This window comes from Indicator indicator, chromosome 11, assembly GCF_027791375.1.
Source record: "Indicator indicator isolate 239-I01 chromosome 11, UM_Iind_1.1, whole genome shotgun sequence".
Taxonomy (NCBI): Eukaryota; Metazoa; Chordata; class Aves; order Piciformes; family Indicatoridae; genus Indicator; species Indicator indicator.
Window position 1 is genome coordinate 28,490,254 of NC_072020.1, and position 21,581 is coordinate 28,511,834.

A 21,581-nucleotide genomic window follows, 5' to 3' on the forward strand; every position below is an offset into this window, starting at 1 on the left:
TTACATGGGCCCTCTGGACATTCAGTTGTGGTGGCGACTGCTTGTGCTAGTTCTACAACACAAAAGTGAGGGAAAGTAACACACAAAAAAACTCCATGTTGAGATAAGAGTTTACTGAATAAAAGATATAATAATAATACAAATGCACAATTACCTTAGCCTAGTTCCAGAAAAAAAACAGCAAAAAGCAGCAGCAACCAGAAGCAAGTGAACTAAAAACCCAAGCCAGGGAGATACTCGCCTTCCCTCTCTGTCCCACTGCCCTCTCAGAAGAGAGCCAACAGCCCAAAACCCCAGAACTCAAAAGTAGCAACCAGAACAGGAAACCTCTCATGTTACAATCAGAACTTCAAGCTCCATAATACTTTGCTCCAGCCAGCACTTTCATGTTGAAGCCGACGTGAGGTAGGATGGATTTTAATAACAGTAGCAAATATTCAACCCATGACACTGATGCAGCCTTGAGATGGTTAATACCTGGCTCAGCACTTCATATGTCTGTCCTGTATGTTGTGCCATGCAGAATTCTTAGTTTGCTGCAAATTAGCAGATGTATCCCTCAGTGCATCTCAGAAAGTCTTCCTGGTAGCATTGTAAATAGTAGCTATTGAAAAAAAACAGGATAAAAACATTATTTGTGAGGTTGTGTTGTTGTTTGTATCTGTTCAGGAGCAGGCAGCATGTCAATATTTAAGAATGATTTACCCTAACAAAACAAAGAGGAAGCTTCTCTGCGTGTTCCAGCAGAAATATTTAGGATAAAATTTTGCAAAGCTCCTGCCAGTCCCGGTATACAGGTCTGATCTATTAATTAACAGTAATTGTCCACTAAGGTTGCAAAAGACTGAAGACATTTGGAAAAAAAGGCCTTGGGCTACTGAAGTCCTTAGATACCTTTAGAAACATTGTCTTTTTTTGTCAGGCAATTCTAGTCACGATGCTCTGAAACAGTATTTGGGCAGTGGTTCAATTCTGGTCTGTGAACTGCTGGTGGTCGCAAAGCTGTGGTAAGTCATCTGCAGCTGATCTGTGGAAGCATCTTGCTTTAATTACACAATTTATGATAAGAGCACAGAGTGCTCTCTGAGAAATTCAGAGGGTTGACAGAGGTCTGTGATCCAAAAAATTGGAAACCAGTGGTGGAGACTGATAAGTAGAGACTCAAAGCTTTATGGTTTCTGTGAGAGCAATGTTTCCCTTCTTCTCCCATCTGCCTATCATTACCTGTCATTTTTGAGTAAGGAGTTTAATTTTTCTTTATATTTTTACCTCTAGGAGATAATGTTGATAACATTTGACTGAGCAGTAGTGCTTAGGGTTCAAGAAGTCAGATTTACTTATACTGCTCCTAGTGTACAGCACTCCTCAGTATTGTGTAGATAACTGTGTCCAGTCAGAGGTGGAAGTTAGATGGGATTTGGGGGCAAGGAAGAGTCATTCTTCATTCTGGGGTGTATCATGCCTGCTGGCTTTTTTAATGTGGCGTTTTTATGAGGTATCTTTTAAGTGAACATTTGATTTTCTAGGAAATGTTTTAAGGAACAGGTGCCTTGCCATTGATTCTGTATTTTTATGTGTCAGCCTTGTTTGGAGACTTCATACTTCTTACTAAGTATGGGAGTTAAATGGACTTCAGCACTCTGCAAGAAGGTCTTAGTACTTTGACCCTATACTTGATGTTAATACTCAGTATTTTCCTGTGCTTCTTTCATGTGTCCTCTTTTCTGCTTTAGTTCTTTTTTAAAAAACAAAAGGTATCACATTTCAGTTCTTGCTCTCTCCTCTTCTTTGCTCTCTCCTCTTCTTTGCTCTCTCCTCTTCTTTGCTCTCTCCTCTTCTTTGCTCTCTCCTCTTCTTTGCTCTCTCCTCTTCTTTGCTCTCTCCTCTTCTTTGCTCTCTCCTCTTCTTTGCTCTCTCCTCTTCTTTGCTCTCTCCTCTTCTTTGCTCTCTCCTCTTCTTTGCTCTCTCCTCTTCTTTGCTCTCTCCTCTTCTTTGCTCTCTCCTCTTCTTTGCTCTCTCCTCTTCTTTGCTCTCTCCTCTTCTTTGCTCTCTCCTCTTCTTTGCTCTCTCCTCTTCTTTGCTCTCTCCTCTTCTTTGCTCTCTCCTCTTCTTTGCTCTCTCCTCTTCTTTGCTCTCTCCTCTTCTTTGCTCTCTCCTCTTCTTTGCTCTCTCCTCTTCTTTGCTCTCTCCTCTTCTTTGCTCTCTCCTCTTCTTTGCTCTCTCCTCTTCTTTGCTCTCTCCTCTTCTTTGCTCTCTCCTCTTCTTTGCTCTCTCCTCTTCTTTGCTCTCTCCTCTTCTTTGCTCTCTCCTCTTCTTTGCTCTCTCCTCTTCTTTGCTCTCTCCTCTTCTTTGCTCTCTCCTCTTCTTTGCTCTCTCCTCTTCTTTGCTCTCTCCTCTTCTTTGCTCTCTCCTCTTCTTTGCTCTCTCCTCTTCTTTGCTCTCTCCTCTTCTTTGCTCTCTCCTCTTCTTTGCTCTCTCCTCTTCTTTGCTCTCTCCTCTTCTTTGCTCTCTCCTCTTCTTTGCTCTCTCCTCTTCTTTGCTCTCTCCTCTTCTTTGCTCTCTCCTCTTCTTTGCTCTCTCCTCTTCTTTGCTCTCTCCTCTTCTTTGCTCTCTCCTCTTCTTTGCTCTCTCCTCTTCTTTGCTCTCTCCTCTTCTTTGCTCTCTCCTCTTCTTTGCTCTCTCCTCTTCTTTGCTCTCTCCTCTTCTTTGCTCTCTCCTCTTCTTTGCTCTCTCCTCTTCTTTGCTCTCTCCTCTTCTTTGCTCTCTCCTCTTCTTTGCTCTCTCCTCTTCTTTGCTCTCTCCTCTTCTTTGCTCTCTCCTCTTCTTTGCTCTCTCCTCTTCTTTGCTCTCTCCTCTTCTTTGCTCTCTCCTCTTCTTTGCTCTCTCCTCTTCTTTGCTCTCTCCTCTTCTTTGCTCTCTCCTCTTCTTTGCTCTCTCCTCTTCTTTGCTCTCTCCTCTTCTTTGCTCTCTCCTCTTCTTTGCTCTCTCCTCTTCTTTGCTCTCTCCTCTTCTTTGCTCTCTCCTCTTCTTTGCTCTCTCCTCTTCTTTGCTCTCTCCTCTTCTTTGCTCTCTCCTCTTCTTTGCTCTCTCCTCTTCTTTGCTCTCTCCTCTTCTTTGCTCTCTCCTCTTCTTTGCTCTCTCCTCTTCTTTGCTCTCTCCTCTTCTTTGCTCTCTCCTCTTCTTTGCTCTCTCCTCTTCTTTGCTCTCTCCTCTTCTTTGCTCTCTCCTCTTCTTTGCTCTCTCCTCTTCTTTGCTCTCTCCTCTTCTTTGCTCTCTCCTCTTCTTTGCTCTCTCCTCTTCTTTGCTCTCTCCTCTTCTTTGCTCTCTCCTCTTCTTTGCTCTCTCCTCTTCTTTGCTCTCTCCTCTTCTTTGCTCTCTCCTCTTCTTTGCTCTCTCCTCTTCTTTGCTCTCTCCTCTTCTTTGCTCTCTCCTCTTCTTTGCTCTCTCCTCTTCTTTGCTCTCTCCTCTTCTTTGCTCTCTCCTCTTCTTTGCTCTCTCCTCTTCTTTGCTCTCTCCTCTTCTTTGCTCTCTCCTCTTCTTTGCTCTCTCCTCTTCTTTGCTCTCTCCTCTTCTTTGCTCTCTCCTCTTCTTTGCTCTCTCCTCTTCTGAGTTGATGCCTTCTCTCTTGAATTATTTGAGAAATATATAAAGTTACTGCTTGGGAAAATATAGTTAAAATACTGCTTGCTGCAGAAAACAGATTAAAATGCAAAATATTATTTTGTCTTAGATGAATTGTATCTTCTCTCAATTTTTTTTTCATGGCAACCATGGCATACCTTTTGACCTCTTTTTCTTTTTTTATGTAAAACTGATAATAGGTGACAGCTCTACTGATCTTAGAGCTCACTCAGAACAATCCGGGATGAGTCTTCAATTTGCATAAAACCGGTATTTGCAATTTTTCATTAAACCTCACAATTTAAAAAAAAATAGCAGGAAAATAAAAGCTCACTTTGGTTCAGAAACTAGTTCTTAACAGTTTAAAACCACAAACAAACTCTGTTTGAAACTCAGAGTATTGTAATGGATTATAAAGGGTACATCCATCTTCTGCATCCTTTGCCTTCAGATGGAGATATGTGATACAGGTGGTGCCATGTGGCATGGTTGGGTGTTTCTCTGGAAGAAGCAGGGTTTAGTGGAAATGGTGACTGCTTGGAGTCCTGTGACTGTGGAGCTGTTTTCTCTGCTGCGCTTGCCAGCAGGGTGTGTGTTCTTGTGATGTGTAATCCTCTCCACCAGAACATGGAAGCATGACTTCAAGAAGTTTTTAGCCTTTAGAAAAAAAAAAAAGTGTGTTGCCTGTCCAAAGTTAAATGATTGCATGTGGGAGAAGAACGATCAAATGTTTTCTTCAAATTCTGAAGCTAAAACAGGGAATACAGGGTAACTAAGGAGAACTCTGATGGTGATCTATTCCCTTTCCTACTGCAGCTGGAAAGGTTGAGAACGAGCATGCTGATTTAAAGCAGCTTGTGGATATGGCTTTGTTGGGTTTTGTTTTATTTATTTGAATGTTAAATACTGCTGGAGACTTCACCTGGAATATTGCATCCAGTTCTGGGCTTCCCAGTTCAAGAGGGACAGGGATCTACTTGAGAGCGTCCAATGGAGGGCTATGAGGATGATGAAGGGACTGGAGCACTGCCCTATGAGGAGAGGCTGAGACCTGGGGCTGTTTAATCTGGAGAAGAGAAGACTGAAAGGGGATTTAAGAAATATATATAAATATATGAGGGCTGGGCATCAAGAAGGAAGGGGCAACCTCTTCTCACTTGTGCCCTGTGATAGGACAAGGGACAATGGATGAAAACTCCAGCACGGGAGGTTCCACCTCAACATGAGGAGGAACTTCTTCACTGTGAGGGTCACAGAGCACTGGAACAGGCTGCCCAGAGAGGTTGCGTAGTCTCCCTCTCTGGAGACTTTCAAGCCCCATCTGGATACATTCCTGTGCAACCTGTGCACTAGATTCATTGGTCCTGTTTGGCAAGGGGGGTTGGACTTGGTGATCTCCAGAGGTCCCTTCCAACCCCTAACATCCTGTGATGCTATGAATGGGCGAGGAGCACATATATAACCTGTAAAAGCTCATCAGTGTTATAATCCTAGTTTCGCTTCAGTGGAGTGACTGGAAACTTTGGTGAGGATGAAATTTAGTCCTAGAGTAAACAAATTTCTCTTAATTTATTGGATCTTGACTAAGATCTATTAAATGAATCTTATGAGCATGGGATGACTTCTGTGTCTCTACAGTTCCTGGGACACAAGTGGCCTGTTCTCTGTGTGAACATTAAGATTCAGATTGATAAAGTGGATAATAATAATGATCTTATAATCCCTCTTCTAATGCTGAAGGACAATTGTGAAGATGTTTGATGAAACTCTGAGTGTGTGTCATACTTTCTTAGAGTATGGACAGTTTTGGGGATTTTTAAAGGCAGAAGGAGACCTCTGTCCATGTTGTCATTCCTGTTGACCTCTCTGAGCTGAAGTGCTGGGAGCTCCCTGATCAGCATAAGTTAATCTTAACCATTGGTTTAAGAGTTGGAGAATGAAAGGGGGAATCTAAATGAGATGTTGTCCATGGAAACCTGGTGGAAGAGCATTCAGAACTCCTTAAAAGTGTATCTGGAAGCAGCCTAGCCAAATAACAATTCTGTAAATTGGAGATCTCAGTTTTGACCAACATTGCTGAATTTGTCCTGTTTCTGCAATGGCCCAAAGTCAAGTCTGCAGGGAGCTTATTAATATCCTCTCCAGATCCATTCAGAATCATGTGCAAAGCTCAATACAGCAAGGCCATTTTGGGAGTTCTAAAGATCATCTGTGTCACAGGTGATGAACCTAGACTTGCTGCTCTGGTGATGCAGTCACTCTGCATGTGACTCAACCAGATAGGCTTGGTATCAGATCTATTATGCATCACCTTCCTGTTGTCTTCCAATGCATAGGCATGGTTATTTAAGTATGAACTTGCTTGAACTTCTCTGTAAATTTGCAAGCATGTCACTGATTGTAAATTATTCTGAGATTGCCAAATCCTTATGAATGTGAGAGTCGTGCCGAGTTTGACATTTTATTGGGAAATCTTAGGCTTTCTCTTGGCAGTGTAGTATAACAGTATAGTTCCTGCCCAACAGTACTGATTGCATTGCTGAGAAGATATTTGGATATCTGGATACATTGGCAGGTTTTTATTCTGGTTGTGCTTTCCATGCATCACATTTAGCCTACTTTCTGAAAAGATACAATTTATTGGAAATAGTTCAAGCTTTGAAAAGGGTGTTACAAGTTCATGCATGTAAGATAAAAATTACAATGTCTTACAGACTCATAGAATGGTTTTGGTTGGAAGGCATCTTAAAGATTATCTAGTTCCAACACCCCTGCCATGGGCAAGGACACTGTCCACTAGACCTGGCTGCTCAAAGCCTCATCCAACCTGGCCTTGAAAACTTCAGGGATGGGGCATCCACAACTTCTCTGGGCAACCTCTGTGCAAAGAAGATTTTTTTCATGCCCATCATAATTTGTACTGTTTGTACCTGAGAGAAGTCTGGAATTGTAAGAGAAAAGGGAAAGAGGAGGAGAAGAAAAGGAACATGCTGAATATAAGAACCACAAGAATCTGATATTAAATCTCTAAAATCTGCCCTGCCATGCTACAACAAAATCTGTTCAAGCACTGAGGTACCAGCTAAGGCCTTTAATGTGAATTTTGTAATTATTGGCATTGGTATTGGTATTTAATTAGTATTGGAGGAATGGTATTTAAAGGGTTTATTCTTGATTTGATTCAGTATGCAATCTTTCTTTTATGCCTGGGATTCCATATGCTGTCTGCCTCTCCTGTATTCTGCTTTTGATGAGAGCTCCAAGTTGCCTTTCGGTTGGAAGGAGTCTTGATAAAGATAAACACAAAATGATGATAGATATATAATTATTTTGTGTTTTTTATGCTTCCTAGACAAACTGGAAAATTCTATAAATTGGAATTTTGAATGAAATTTTACTTTAGTTTTCAATCCTAAGTATTGCAGTGGTCAGGAAGGTGCTTTGTGAGTCTCAGTGCCAGAGTGTGCTTGTGAAGGGTTTTTCTCCCCTTTTCCTTAGAGCAGCAAGAGGTGACAATGGAAAGTTTCTTTTCGTCTTGCTACTAATAATCCACATGTTGATGCCTGATAGGAAAAATAATGCTCTTAAGGTTACTGTATTTATCATATGTATATGTTGTGGGTTACCTCTGGCTTGAGGCTTTTGTTTGTTTTTAAACATGGGCCAAGTCAAACCCTGCAGTTTAGCAGCAGTGTGTAGTGTGTGTGCAGGCATAACAGGAGAGAAGTTTTATTCCATGGTTCCTTCCTTAGTAGCATCCTGGTCTCTCATGGCTTGTTTGCTCTGTGGATTTGAGGCATTTGTGAACTTTTAAAAAAAAAAAAAAAACAACCAACCAACCAACCACAAACAACTTTTTAAGGGCTGCAAGTTACCTGAAGCAAAGGTTATAGATGTGCAAATACAGTGCTGCTATTCTGGACCTCTGGGATATTACTGCTCTGCAAAATATATGGAGGCTAATAGAAATTACTCTTTTGTGATGTACCATGTACTGTTTGTTACTTTGGGACTATAAAACTTGATTTGCTTGTCAGTCTAAGCAGACCTAGTACACAGTAAACAACCCATGTAGTAAATCAAGGTGCCCTGCACTCACCACAAAGGCAGTTTTAAAATAAAATATATATTGTGTTCAGTTAGGTGAATATGTGCTAACTATCTCCATTGTAAATCACAAGTCAGAATCATGGAAGAGTGATTAGCCAGCTTGTGGGTGTTTTCCCATTATATTACCTGTAAAAGTAAATAGTTAATTTCCTTTATTGGGATTTGCAAGAAGCCAGTAACTCTTCATATTGTTGATACTTTCAGATTGCTAATTGTATTCCTGTAGAACAGAAGCCCAAGATAAGCCATTATTTATTTTTCATTTTCCTTCACCATCTCCCATTTCCTTTCTTTTCACAGAATATCTCCATGCATAACACAGTTGGAGGAGCAATGGCAGGTCCTGGGTCTCACCAGCTGACAAATACCAGGATGCCAAACCACGACACCAGTGTTGTGATTCAACAAGCCATGCCATCTCCACAGTCCAGTTCAGTCATTACACAAGCACCTTCCACAAATCGACAGATTGGGTGAGTCCATTGCCATTTTCTCATTTCTCCAGTTCTCTGGCTCCAGCAGCTGCATGTAGGATCAGATGTCCTGTGGTTCTTAGGGTTCAGATGCATGCAGGACCTGATGTTGTCCTTGTGGTTCTTGAGTGCCAGCACGTGGCAAAGACCCCTGTAATGTGTGGGGCAATGGCCAGGTTACTACACTTACTCCAGACCCAAAACTTCAGTTCAAAAGGAGCAGAGTGCTCTACTGGCAGGGAAATCTTGCTTTTTCTATCCAGTTTTTTATTTTTGTCTACTTCCATTCAAAGTTTTTTCCATAGCTGCCCTGAAGCTGATCCTTTCACTTCCTTCAACAAGAATTCTGGGTGCTCAGTGGGATTGGGCTATTTCCTGTGTAGGAAATGTAGAAGACAAAATAAAAAGACCATTGAGATAAATGGATTTTGGCACTGAGACCTCTGTGAACAGTTGTTGAATTTGTGATGATGGATCCATATTTATTCCCATAAATTGACAGTGTGGATGCTTATTGTATTGGCTTGAATGCCAATTGTGTGCTTGTGTTTGGAGAGCTGTGTGAAAAAAACATCCGTGTTTTGTACACCCTGTTAACTTGCAGCACACATGAGGCCCTCATAAGTCAGAATAACTTATTTCTATTTTTCTGGAGACTGCCTAGATGGTTTGAGGGTACAGTTTTTCATCACAGAACTCTAAAGGTTTGGGAGATTTTATACATGAAAATATATGGATAAGAGGAGCTGTCAGTGGGCTAAGAATGAAGCAGCAGTGTAGATTTGTTATGTCATTTGTAATTTGGTCACATCCATTTTATGATAAATGCAAAAGCAGTCTTTGTCTCCAGTCATTGTCTACAGAATTGATGAGCAACTTGTAGTCTCTTCAGAGTAAAACCAAAAAGTTAGGTCCTGGCACTGAAAACTCAAGATCCAGTTATTCTTGGGTTTTCTTTCAAGATTCTTGGTGTGTGGGGAAGGATATAGACCAGAAGCTCTCCATCTCCTAACGCTGTAGTGGCAGGGATGGCCTGTGGATTTGATGGCCCCAGGAAGGTTATCCAGCCACACACAGGACATGTTCCATCTGCTGCTGCAGTTCAGTGCTTTTAGCAAAGCTTCTCTACTTTCCTTCTTGTTGCTGTTCAAGATTTGATTCTTAATATAGCAATCTGATGGTAGGGTCAAGTAAGCGTATTTGATAGATGTGCCTTTGTATATGTTATGTATTGTCAAAACACAGTGTTGGAGATTTCATGTGCAATACCATTGACCTGTGAATCCAGGAAGGTTGTTGTCTTCTATATGTCTCATTCTGTTGAAAGACAGGGAGCTAGGAGAGAATGAACAGTTTGGTTTTCGGTTTTAGAAAGAAAAGCAGCTAATGCCAGTATTTAGGTTAAGAATGATTAAGCTCCTGTTCAAATTGTGACTTAACAGGTCTAGTGGTAGTTATGATCCTAATTAGAAACAAAATGAAACCAAACAGCATTTAATACTCAGTGGTGAGGTGTTTTATATGGGACTGTACTTGGCTTCCAAACAATTGTTTTTATATAGTGAGAATAAAACTGCCTGTGGTTTTGCAAGACAAAAAAGTCAGGTTTTAGGTTTGCTTTGGTTCAAGACCACATTGATTACAATCTCCAAAGCTGGAGGGGCTGAGGACAAAAAGGGGTATTTCCTACTTTGTGGTGAGTTTCTCCTTTGGGAAACTTTGTCATGACATATCTTAATTCTCCCCTGTCACTGGATCACACAAATGTTTCCTGAGTCTCAGTCTAAAGCTGCTCTACTGGGAGGCAATTGTCAGCATTTTAGTCTCTGTGTGAATTGGTGTGTGAATGAGACTTATGGTGTGACCTCCAACATACTCAGTTCCCCATTATTCCCTCTTCCTAGGAGGTTTTGTTTTTAGTTCATGGTGTGTCCTAGGAGATAATTGCTGCATTTTCGACTTCATCTACTTGCCAAAGTGTTGAGCATCCTTGTTGTTAGTCGTCTTTTTCTTCTGTCTTTTCCCCGTGGTGCCTGTTTTATTTATTGAAAGAATGTATTTTATTGTTTCCATTTAGCTTCATCTTATTATTCTAAACGTGCTAAGAATTAAGCCAAAGCTCATTTATGAGGAGTACAGACTGGATAGTGGTTTTGATATTAGGCAACTGAAGAAAAATCACAGAAAATGTTTGAGTTCTGCAAACTTTGACCTTACAGAGCTGAGATGGTTCAGCTTTTTAACAAGCACAAATTCTGAGGTGCTCAAATTGGTGGGTTTGGGTTGTATTCCCCGTTTAAAAAAACAAAACAAAACAAAAAAAACCCAAAACAACGACATCTGAAGCTGCCCCAAGGGGTAGATGAATCCTTATTTGGAGAATTGTGCCAGGAAATATTCCTTTTAATGAGCAATAAAGCCAGCAGAAAGCAACTGGGTGAAACTCTCATTGAGTTCTGTAAGAACAGGATCAAGCCCTAAAGGTTATATAGAACCATCTTGTAGCAATATTCTGATTTTTATCACAACCACAAATATTTTAGTGTCAGACTATGGCCAAGCCACCTGCAAATGTTTGTGATGGCCTTACTCCAATGAAAACAGGCAACAGCAATGAAAGTCTTCATTTAGACCCTGCCTTGTAGGCTGTGCTCTACTAACAGAGAATGGGACCCACCTGTGCCCGCACACAGCTCATTTCATGATGAGGAGTGGGTGAGTTCACAGCATCTGGCATTCCCCAGGGATGTAATTTTCCCCTACTTTCTTCTCTCATTCGCTTTTTCCTCCCTCTCCCTCCAATTCTTTCCCTTCGTCTGTACCTCTCTTTTTTCCTGTCCCCTACTCTTGCTCTGGGGGCTTGCATAGAAAAGTGAGATATTGACACAGGGCATGGGAAAACAGGACAGAGTGGGCATTGTGGGGCAAGGCTTACTGGCACAGTGTATGTACAAACATTGTTTCAGGTACTAAGCTTCAGCTATTACTGTGAGCAGGCATCCAGCCAGATTAATCAGGAAAAGGGAAGAGCATGAATGTTAATAACTTAAAAAATAAGACAGAGTGCAGTCCTCCTTTCCTCTCACCATGTATCTTGGTTGAGAAAAACAGCAATATTATCATTACAGCAAGCTAGCAGGTTGGTATAAAGGACCCAGATAGTATTTATGTGGCAAGGCAGTCTCTAACCTCTTTGCCATCCCTCCCTCCTTCCCTGCCAAGCCTTTAGCATGTGGGAGGAATGCTGTAACTAGTAACTACTTGTGCTGATGAAAAATCAGTTGAGGAACACTTAGCAGTGAAGGGTGTCTTTGCCTGATTAATAGCACATCATTTCAAGATAAGATACATGGAGGAAAAGCAGTAAAGCATATGGAGGAAGGGGAGGAAAAAAAATGATATAAGACATACATTTGTCAGAGGTATAGAAAGGCAGATAAGCTGAATCAGCTCAAGATATGGAACTCTGAACTAGGCTGTACAATAACAGTGTTTGTCTCCTTTTTAAAAAAAAACAAACTTGATTTTTTTCAGTGACAGGATTCAGCAATGCATGTGAAAATTATGGTCAGACAAATTAGTGACAACACAGTACTCTGGCTGCTTTATCTGGGTATGACTTTTGCTGGATGTATTTTTCAGACCAGCAGATATTGTAGGTGGCCACTGCCTAACAGCTCAGTGTTCCAGGAGAAGGGAACCTGCTACTGGTTTTCAAGATAGTAGCAGATGTAACTAGTAATCACTTGAGCTTGAAATGCACTGGTACAGCTCTGCAGCTGAAGGACAACCCAAGAGGACTGAAGTTTGTCAGGTCCAGCAAGCTGTTGATTTGGTTAACATGTTAACATTGTACTAGATGGAGAAAGTGATGTGAGTCCAGTTTCAGTGAACTGAGGCTCCAAAGTGGCCATAGAACACTACCCATGTGATGTAGATTTGCCTGTTTTCAAAGTGGTGTAGGGCATTTTAATCAGGCTAAGACGGTCCTCTGGCACAGCATCAGAAGGGAAGAATTGCATCCACATTTGGTGAAATTTGGGGATTGAGTCCATCATCAGTAAATTTGCAGATGACACCAAGCTGGGAGCAGATGTTGATCTGTTAGAAGGTAGAAGGGCTCTGCAGAGGGACCTTACCAGGCTGGACAGATGGGCAGAGTCCAACATGATGGCATTCAACAAATCCAAGTGCCAGGTGCTCCACTTTGGCCACAACAACCCCATGCAGAGCTACAGGCTGGGGTCAGAGTGGCTGGAGAGCAGCCAGGCAGAAAGGGACCTGGAGGTGCTGGTTGACAGCAGCTGAACATGAGCCAGCAGTGTGCCCAGGTGGCCAAGAGAGCCAATGGCATCCTGGCCTGCATCAGGCATAGTGTGGCCAGCAGGAGCAGGGAGGTCATTGTACCCCTGTACACAGCACTGGTTAGGCCACACCTTGAGTACTGTGTCCATTTCTGGGCCCCTCAGTTTAGGAAAGATGTTGAATTGCTGGAGCATGTCCAGAGAAGGGCAACGAGGCTGGGGAGAGGCCTTGAGCACAAGCCCTATGAGGAGAGGCTGAGGGAGCTGGGGGTGTTTAGCCTGGAGAAGAGGAGGCTCAGGAGAGACCTCATTGCTGTCTACAACTACCTGAAGGGAGGTTGTAGCCAGGAGGGGTTTGGTCTCTTCTCCCAGGCAACCAGCAGCAGAACAAGAGGACACAGTCTCAAGCTGCGCCAGGGGAGGTTTAGGCTGGAGGTGAGGAGAAAGTTCTTCACAGAGAGAGTGGTTGGCCATTGGAATGTGCTGCCCAGGGAGGTGGTGGAGTCACCATCCCTGGAGGTGTTCAAGAGGGGATTGGACGTGGCACTTGGTGCCATGGTTTAGATAATCATGAGGTTTAGGGTGACAGGTTGGACTCGATGATCTTTGAGGTCTCTTCCAGCCTTCTTGATTCTATTCTATGATTCTATTCTATTCTAAATGCAAGCAGTTGGGAAAAAGCAACAAAGGGCTTTGGAGAACGCTTCTGGTGCCTGTATGTACTGAAGAATCGTGGTCCTGGGGGAGGGCAGCCTTCCAGCACTCATTTTAACACCTACGTGTTTCCTTCCTGGTCCTCTTTCTTCCCTCTCATAATGCCATAAATTGCTTTCTGTTTCCAGTTTATCATCTTTCCAAACAGAAGGGCATAGGAAAAGGAGTGATCATGAAAACTGCATGTAATGGGCCTAGCAGAGGATCAGTGACACAACGAAGAGCTGAACTCATTGTGACTGGCTTGGGGATTTGAAAAATGGAAAAAGCTTCTCAGCTGTAGTCTTAATTTGAGGGACCTGAGATGGTAGGACAGGACTCCTCAGTGGCAAGCACAAGAGTTTTACCATAGCACCAAGCTGTCTGAGGCTGCAGTTGCTGGGTGAGTTCTGAGGGTATCCTGCCTCCATCCTTTATAGCTTGAGGAAACAGAAACAAATTCCCGTAAGAGATGTTCAATGGCAGAAGCCCTTCTATAGTGCATCTAGTTCTGAAAGGCACTTGGAGTAGGCTGGTAACTCAGAAGAGTCTTTGTACATGCCAGAGGAAGTCTCTCTTTGAGCTCCTAGTGAGTTGGAGGATTGTGTGGTGTCAAAGAGTCCATGGAATGATGTGCTTCTTAAAAATTCAAAGATAGTTCCCTTTCTGGGAAACCTGAGATATAAGCCTGTGTTCCAACTTGTGTATTTGAACTGAATCACCACAGTTTGCTGTGAGATGAGAAGAAATACGCAGTGAGAGATGAAGTATCAAATGACCTCTCAGGTATTTGATCAAGTCCGTTCCATACCCCTGGTTGTGCAGAATGTAAGAACAGTTACATCATTGGAAGAGGAAGAAAAAGGAAAGGTGGAAAGAGAGAGCATCTGACAGTGTCATTCTGTCTGAGTGTTTGGTGGGTTTTTTTTTCTTTTTTCTGTCTTTATACCCAGAGTTAGGCTTTAATCTCTGTTTAATACTCCTGCTTCTTTTTATTCTGTTTATGCGGAGATGTTTTCTGTAGTCCCTTCTTATACACTGACTTTGACCAACCTTAAAATGGAATCAAATCAAGCCACATGTGCACAGCAGCCACAACTCTCTGGGAAGCTCAAGTGAATTACTTAAGAAATTACTACAAGTAAACCATTCACAGAAACAACTTGTCTCATAGCTTACAGCTAAGGAGAAAATGGAATCTGCTTGATGGATCCTCTCAAGCTGTTTCATCCGTTTTAGATAGCTGCTGCCTAGGCCCTCGCACTGATCTGCAGACCAAGCCATGTCACTCTGTGCTGTTTGGAAGCTCTCTCTGCTTCCCAGCCTACCCTGTTGTCTGCAGCAGCACGTTCAGGAGCTGCTGACTCAATCTCTCCTGACACTGCTGAGTCAGGAAGAAAAAGAGCAAACAGCACCCGCCTGTGTGTCAGACACAGCACAAAGGGCTGATTGTTCACAACATCTCTCCTTTTTCCCCAACCACACACTCCCATGCCTTCCCAAAAACCCTTTCTTGCTCTAAGGTCTAGAGAGGGGTTGGAAAGTCCTGACATATATCAAGATGACTTTCAGCGGACTGAAAGAAGGATCATTAGCCAGGTAATAAATAGCCTGTCAACCAAGAATGGAGGGAGTTTAGTGTGTTTCTTATCTGACTTGAAGCCAATTGTTGTTGTGAAGGATAAGTGCTTGTTATACGTGTTGGTTAAATTTATTAACGAACACATTAATTTATGCCTAGTATTTTCTGCTTGACAAAAGCCCCAAGCTTATTAGAAATGTTGCTTGTTCACGGCAGGAACACCCAAAAGTAAGTATTTGGGATATTGCTGGCCACTGACTGATATTAGAATTGGGAGAAGCAGCTCTCTCTCTTTCTCTCTCTCTCTCCTGATGGTGGTTTTAGATAGGCAGTGAAACCACACTTGAGCCAATTCTTATTTAAATGGTTTCTAGGAAATGGGCATGACATTTCCATTCTGGAAAGCTTGTTCTGTCCAAGAACTATAGGAAAGTGAGATCAGAACAGCATGCTGCACCCATAACGGTACCTGAACAGAACTATTAAGCTTTCATAAGCATAGGTTGGCTTTCATATCAGAGTAAGTCATAAATAGGACTTAAATATGATATACAGAACTTGGAGAGCACACCACTGATTGCTTTATTTTAGAGGCTGGTGTCTCTTATGTACCTCCCATGTATATATAAAATATGCACTATATAAATCTTCTTTAAAGGTGTCATCAAAATTTATAGTGGGTGCTTTTGATTTATATGACTCTTTGAGCTAAAACAGCTGTAAAATCATTTTTGGATGAGAGAGGATATCAGAGTTTCAGTGGGTTTGATGAAACAGATCAAGCTTTCCTAGATGTGAAATGATCATTAGAGCTCAGCACAGCCAAACGGCGTAGCTCTGCTCTTCATCACAGGTTTGCACTTAACATGCCCTGATACATGATTCCAGTATGTGTTTTATCCAAGTGTCAGCCTGTTTGACAGGTAACTAAGCTGCAGTAAAACACTGACTCAAACAATATAGACTTTGTTTGGTGTAAGGCTTTGAAAAAATTATTTATTTTCTTTTTCTCTAAGAGAGAAATGTACAGGTTGCAGAGAGACAGCAAGCTTTGTGATACTGCCTCACACCCATATTAGATAGAGAAGGGCTTAAATGTTTGCTAGGGTCGGCCCTGTGGCTGTAACAAATGAGTAAAAGGTGAAGAATTTTGTGCAAAGAACTGTGATAAAAATATAGTTGCCCAGTGAGAAGTCATGTTTACATCAGTTTCAAAAGGGAATTAGCGTGGATGTGCTGAACAGAAACCACCTCGATTTTACTTTGTCTGTCTTGTATTTTTAAATGCTTTCAAAGGGATATAAAAAACATACTGTGTTAGTAAAGTGTTAATGTTGGATTTTTTTAAGCTTGTACCTGGCTGAAAAGCCATGACAACAGTTCAGACAAAAATGTCTGGAGGAAAAAATACAGAAGTTGTAGACAATATGTGAAGTGTATTGATCCTCTTTTACCACCTGTAAAAGCAGGCCTCCCTATTAATGGACGAGTTGAGATTTAGAAATCAGTGGTGTAAGACATATAAATGGTTTTATTTAGACTTATGGCCAGGCCAAATACAGACTTGAAATAGGGATCCAGAACAAAACACAATTTGAATCAAGCCCTTAGTTCAATCTAAGATGGCAGCATCGTTAAATCAACTTCTTTTAAATGAATGAAATGATCCTTGATTTAGAAGAAAAAAAAACCCTAATCTAAATAAACCTGAAACTCTGGAGACCTTCTAGCAAAATTCTGCATAGTAAATAATTATTTTATAAATTCTCTTAGCAATGCTTAGTAAAATGCTGAGGTGAAAATGAATCTGGTGTCCGGAGAGGTAGATTGCGAAGTGTTCATGTTGATGAGTGCAGGAAGAGCATTCCTTGGTAGAAAGAATGAACTATAGAGTGTGTTTTAGAAACATTTACTGTTATGAGCATCTGTGTTCTGCCAACAGAGACCTTTATTCTGAGCTCACATAAATGAAGTGGAATTTTGCCAGTGAAAGAAGGGGTTAGGTTACTTCAGTTGTAGGATCCAGGTCCTAATTGGTTTATGAAATGAAGGGGGCAATCTCTGAGCAATTACCAGTTTCCTCTGATGCAAGTGAAGTGAATCACAGCTGTTCAGATAGGGTCCATAAAAACCTGGCAAGTAATAAAATTATTTTAGTGGACAATTCTCCAAATGAGTGAAATCTAAATCCCTAGCTTATTTGACAGAATTTAGAGAATTGTATATATTTCCTAGGGAATTCGGATGTATATTATGTTACTTTCATCTCATTCTTTAACCATAGTATCCAGGCTGACCAGTGCTGTGAATGTAAGGCCTCATAGTAACATTCTTACTCCTTTTTCACCCTACAAATTGAAATACAGGGTTTACCTGTCAAACATTGATATAGGAAAAAGAGTTGTGCCTGTTTGTTGGTTTGTACCTTTTCTTGCATATGCCTTTATGCTTTTCTATCTATTCCCCACCTCCCATCTCGTGATTTTTTTTTTCCCCCAGTAAGATTAAAGAAAAAAAGGGTATGGTTAGCATCAAATTATCCTAGACAGAAATTCTTCTAGTCCCATGATTTCTTTAATGAAAATAGTAGTTTTTTTAGCCTTTGTAAATTCCCTTCAAGCAACTTAGCATTTTCTAGACCTGGTTAAAAATCAGATATCTTAATTTTGACATCTTAGCAGAGTGGTTGTTCTGAACCATTTGTTCAGTTCTTGGTAATTCTGAGAGTGATTATATGCATCTTATATCCCCAAAGGTCCCTGGCACAAGTTCAAAAACCTGATGGTTTTGGTATCATTGTATATGTTGAGGAATTCACAAGTTTCTCTGAAGGGCTCAATGTTTGTTTAGAGTTGTGTACTTCTTAGTCTACCTGGTATTAAGCATTTTTATTTAGTGCCTAGATGTCTTTAAAATTAATTTGATTATTTTATTTGATTATTTTAAAATTTATTTTAAAATTTAATTTATTTTTCCCTTTTAAATTTTTTTCAATTTTTTTTTTCTTTTCCTTCCCCCCCCACCCCGAAATGTCTGTGATTTCCCTGTCAAAGACATGATTACCCCACTTTTGGAGGTAAGATGACCTAAAAAAGAATGCAAACAGGAAGTACAGGCTGGTTAAATATCAGTTGATTGGGCTTGAAGGTCATGCTGTGTGAGCATCCTCTTTCACACCTCTATCTGGACTGCATAACATTGAAGCTTTTCTGTTATATTAGTCTACACATGGTGGATGTTGCTTGTCTTGTCTTAGACTGCTACCTCTGGTCTCTAGAGGGAGACCAAGCTGCTGCAGTTTAGCTGCAAGGTGCTGTCTGGGGGGATACTTTTAGAAGAAAATTAAATATCTGGTTTCCTTTCCTGACAGGTGGTTTGTCCTGCCTCATGCAAAAAGGTTGTCATGTGTATTGCATAGGAAGCTGCTTAAGAGGTGCAGAGGTCTGACTGGTGATGCTCTCCTGGTGCATCTAGGCAGAGCTGCATGCAGAAGGCTTTCCTCACATACTCATGCATAGCTTGTGTTCTCAGCAAGTGTTTTTGCACTGTTACTGGAAGCTACCCCTGGAGAGATGAGCTGGTGACTTAATGTGCCTGAAGGGATCTCTTTTTGGATATGATGGACTTCCTGAATTCATTATCACTGGGAGTTGTTGATGTAACTCTTTTGGGCAGTGCATGTAAGTGACCATTACGAAAGTGGGCAAAAGGCAGCAGCAGTTTTTAAAGTCAATCTAGAATGTCTGTTAAACTCAACAGGCTGTTTTGGATGGCTGTTCCTGGTTGAAATACTGATACAACATTTGAAGAGATGAACTGGAACTGGTAAATGAAGAAGACCAAATTTGAACTTCTTTCCTATTATTTCTCTCTTGTTTCAAGTGGTTTTGTTTGTGTGAGATTATGTGGCACAGATATTAAACTAAGTCCCTACTGAAAATATGTGGTCAGTAGATTATCCAATCAGAGCTGATTAATTCATACGGCAAATGGAAGAGTAATATGGAAAACTTTGCCTCTTCTACAATTAATTCCCTTTTTAGTTTGTTCGAATTTATTCTTTCTCTGCAGTCCATTCCAGGCCCACAGAGGAAAAGGACCTGTAGTGTCTTTGAATTTTCTGATCTGTGGGGAAATAAAATAGGAAGCAGAATAATATTTTTAATGTCAAGTAGCAAAGAAGGCTGGAAGAAAGTAGTCAGTGAGTTCCCTTTTTGCCCTACTAAGTGGATGTGGAGAGAAATATGGATTCTGGGCTCCATGACAGGGAAGAAAATCCATACTTGCTTCCAGATTTTCCCCTGGCTTCTATGTAGTTCTATTGTTCCAATAAGAGATTTGTGACTTGGAGGATTTATTCAAAATCTATATAAAACATAATAGGCAAAGTTCATTCCAGAAGCCATCAAGTGAAACTATATTTTTCTGTGGGGAAGCTGGGGTCCCTTTCAGTCTGGTCTTTTTCTGTACACAGAAAAATAAGTGCTTCCTAGTAGCATGGAGCTTTGTGTTGCATGTTAATGCAACATCAAGGGTTGTGGGGCCCTAACTCCTATAAAGAGAATACTAGAAACAGTATTGGGCCTGAGCAGAACTCATAAATGCAGAGGGAGGCAGAAACTCTTATATAAAAGAAAACAGGGATTGAGAACAAATGTTTAAAAAAAAAAAAAAAAGGCATTTCAGACCTCAATGGGAAAAATATTTTTTTTTATTTTGGAGGAAATACCCTTGGAAATGTTCAATTATTCTTATGACCAAGTTGGGAAGCTGCAAGATGCGTCCTCGAAGACAGTGTAAGTGGCTCTAAGACAAAAAAAGCTCTTTGATGTTAACAATAAAACCCCACCAGTGAGGTACACATTTCCTTCTTACTCCTGCTTGCCCATTATACAAACATGGAAATAGAGATACCCCTGCCATGTTTACAGGCCCTGCCTTGTTATTTGTGTGATGGACAGAGAGCTAATAGCTGTGTTGCCAACGCTGCTGATTGGAAAAACCTGGAACTAATCAAGGGACCTCATTTGTTAGTGCTCATACATTCACTGTGGAAATTACTTGGGAGAACAGTTCTACTAGTACAGAACAGTGCTCTGTACCAGAACTGCAGAAGAATGGCAGAGGCAGTAACAGCTTTGGGGGAATAGGATGAAAAATATTAAGAAAAAAAAAAATTACTACATTGGCTTTGAATGTTTGGGTGGGTTTTTTTTTTTTTTGTTGGTTTGGTTTGGTTTGGTTTTCCAGTGGGGAAAAGAAAATGTAGTTTGCATGAGCTAGATGATGACTTGTGACTGGCTAACTTACTTGAATGAAACTTAAGAATTTCAGTGGAAGTTTCAGCTGAGTAATTTTCAATATTGGGTTATGTTGTTTTTATTACTGGGTCTGCTGAGTATTCCTTTCTGTGGTGTCTTCTTCCACAAACTGTGTGGACTGTGAAACCTTTCCATGCTAGTTTTTCAAAATTGAGGCTGTGCTTTTCAAAACTGAGAAAACAAGCTGCCCAGGTAAAGGGACTTTTTGCGTTTAAGCATGCTGCTCCCTTTCTTCCTATGGCTTCTCCTGAGCTCTCTGCTTAATTCCAGCTCTGCTCCCATAGGCTGACACAGGTCTTTCTTTACAAGTTGAGTCACAGGACATGAGATGGGTTTACCTGTTGTACCAGTGCCTTTGTTGTTGCTGAGATATGGTGTGCTTTTTTGGAGGGATAGCATCAGTACTGTTGTTTCACTCCAGCAAGGTATATGGCACAACGTGGTGCAATAGAGAGGAGAGTTGAGTAAATTATGAGCAATTGTCATTAAGGCAACAGAGTGTATTGTCTAAAGGAAAAAGAAAAACATATGGTCAGAAATCAGTTGAAGATCACAGGACGTTAGGGGTTGGAAGGGACCTCTGGAGATCATTGAGTCCAACCCCCTTTCCAGAGCAGGACCATAGAATCCAGCACAGGTCACACAGGAACACATCCAGATGGGTCTTGAAAGTCTCCAGAGTAGGAGACTCCACAACCTCTCTGGGCAGCCTGTTCCAGTGCTCTGGGACCCTCACAGTGAAGAAGTTCCTCCTCATGTTGAGGTGGAACCTCCTGTGCTGGAGTTTGTATCCATTGCCCCTTCAGTCTCTGAAGAATTCAGGCTTTGTTGTAATTACTGTTTGCAGTCACTCTGTCACGTTTTCTGGGTTGGATGAGTTTGCTGTTTTGACATTTGCTGTGACAGTGCAAGGCATACAAACGTATGTGCACATGTTCTTGCTGGTTTTTTTTAGAATCTGTGATTACTTTATAGTTGTACCTAGATGCTCTCCTTCCCTCCAGTTGTCTGCTTTTGCAGTTTCAAGGAGGCATGATCTTTCACTGCAAGTTGTGACATTTGCACTCCTGGTGCAATGGTGGCTCCAGGGTTCAAACTTGCAGGCTAAAAAAAAAAAGGACTAGGCTAAAGGGCTGTTACTGTCAAGAATAAAGCCATGTACTGTAACTTAGGGTAATCAGTTTAGATAACATTGGCAGATTCTTTGTATTAGCTTTATCAAGTCAGGCCATCAGAGAGCAGATAGACAGGTAAGACCGAAAGACCTCTGAACCCAATTAAAGTTGTACCACAAAGAAATCAAATTCATGTGGCTTACATTTCAGAAAGTTACATTTGGTGGGCTGTACTTACTTTTATTCTGTAACCTAATGCAGACCATGTGAACATTTGAAACGCTTTTAACAGTTAAAGCAGCTCAAATAACACAGAACCAGAGCAGCAATAAAGAATGAATTAAGACTGATTGCAACTACAG

The 21,581-nt window shown here is 41.2% G+C and overlaps 1 protein-coding gene across 1 annotated transcript in view; it reads left to right on the top strand.

Annotated features, from left to right (window-relative positions):
- CREB5 (cAMP responsive element binding protein 5) overlaps nucleotides 1–21,581 on the top strand; it is a 235,001-nt gene that overhangs the window by 44,643 nt on the left and 168,777 nt on the right. Inside the window, exon 5 of the mRNA XM_054384928.1 lies at nucleotides 8,032–8,204. Coding sequence (XP_054240903.1) covers nucleotides 8,032–8,204 — 173 coding nt within the window. The remainder of the gene's footprint in view (nucleotides 1–8,031; nucleotides 8,205–21,581) is intronic.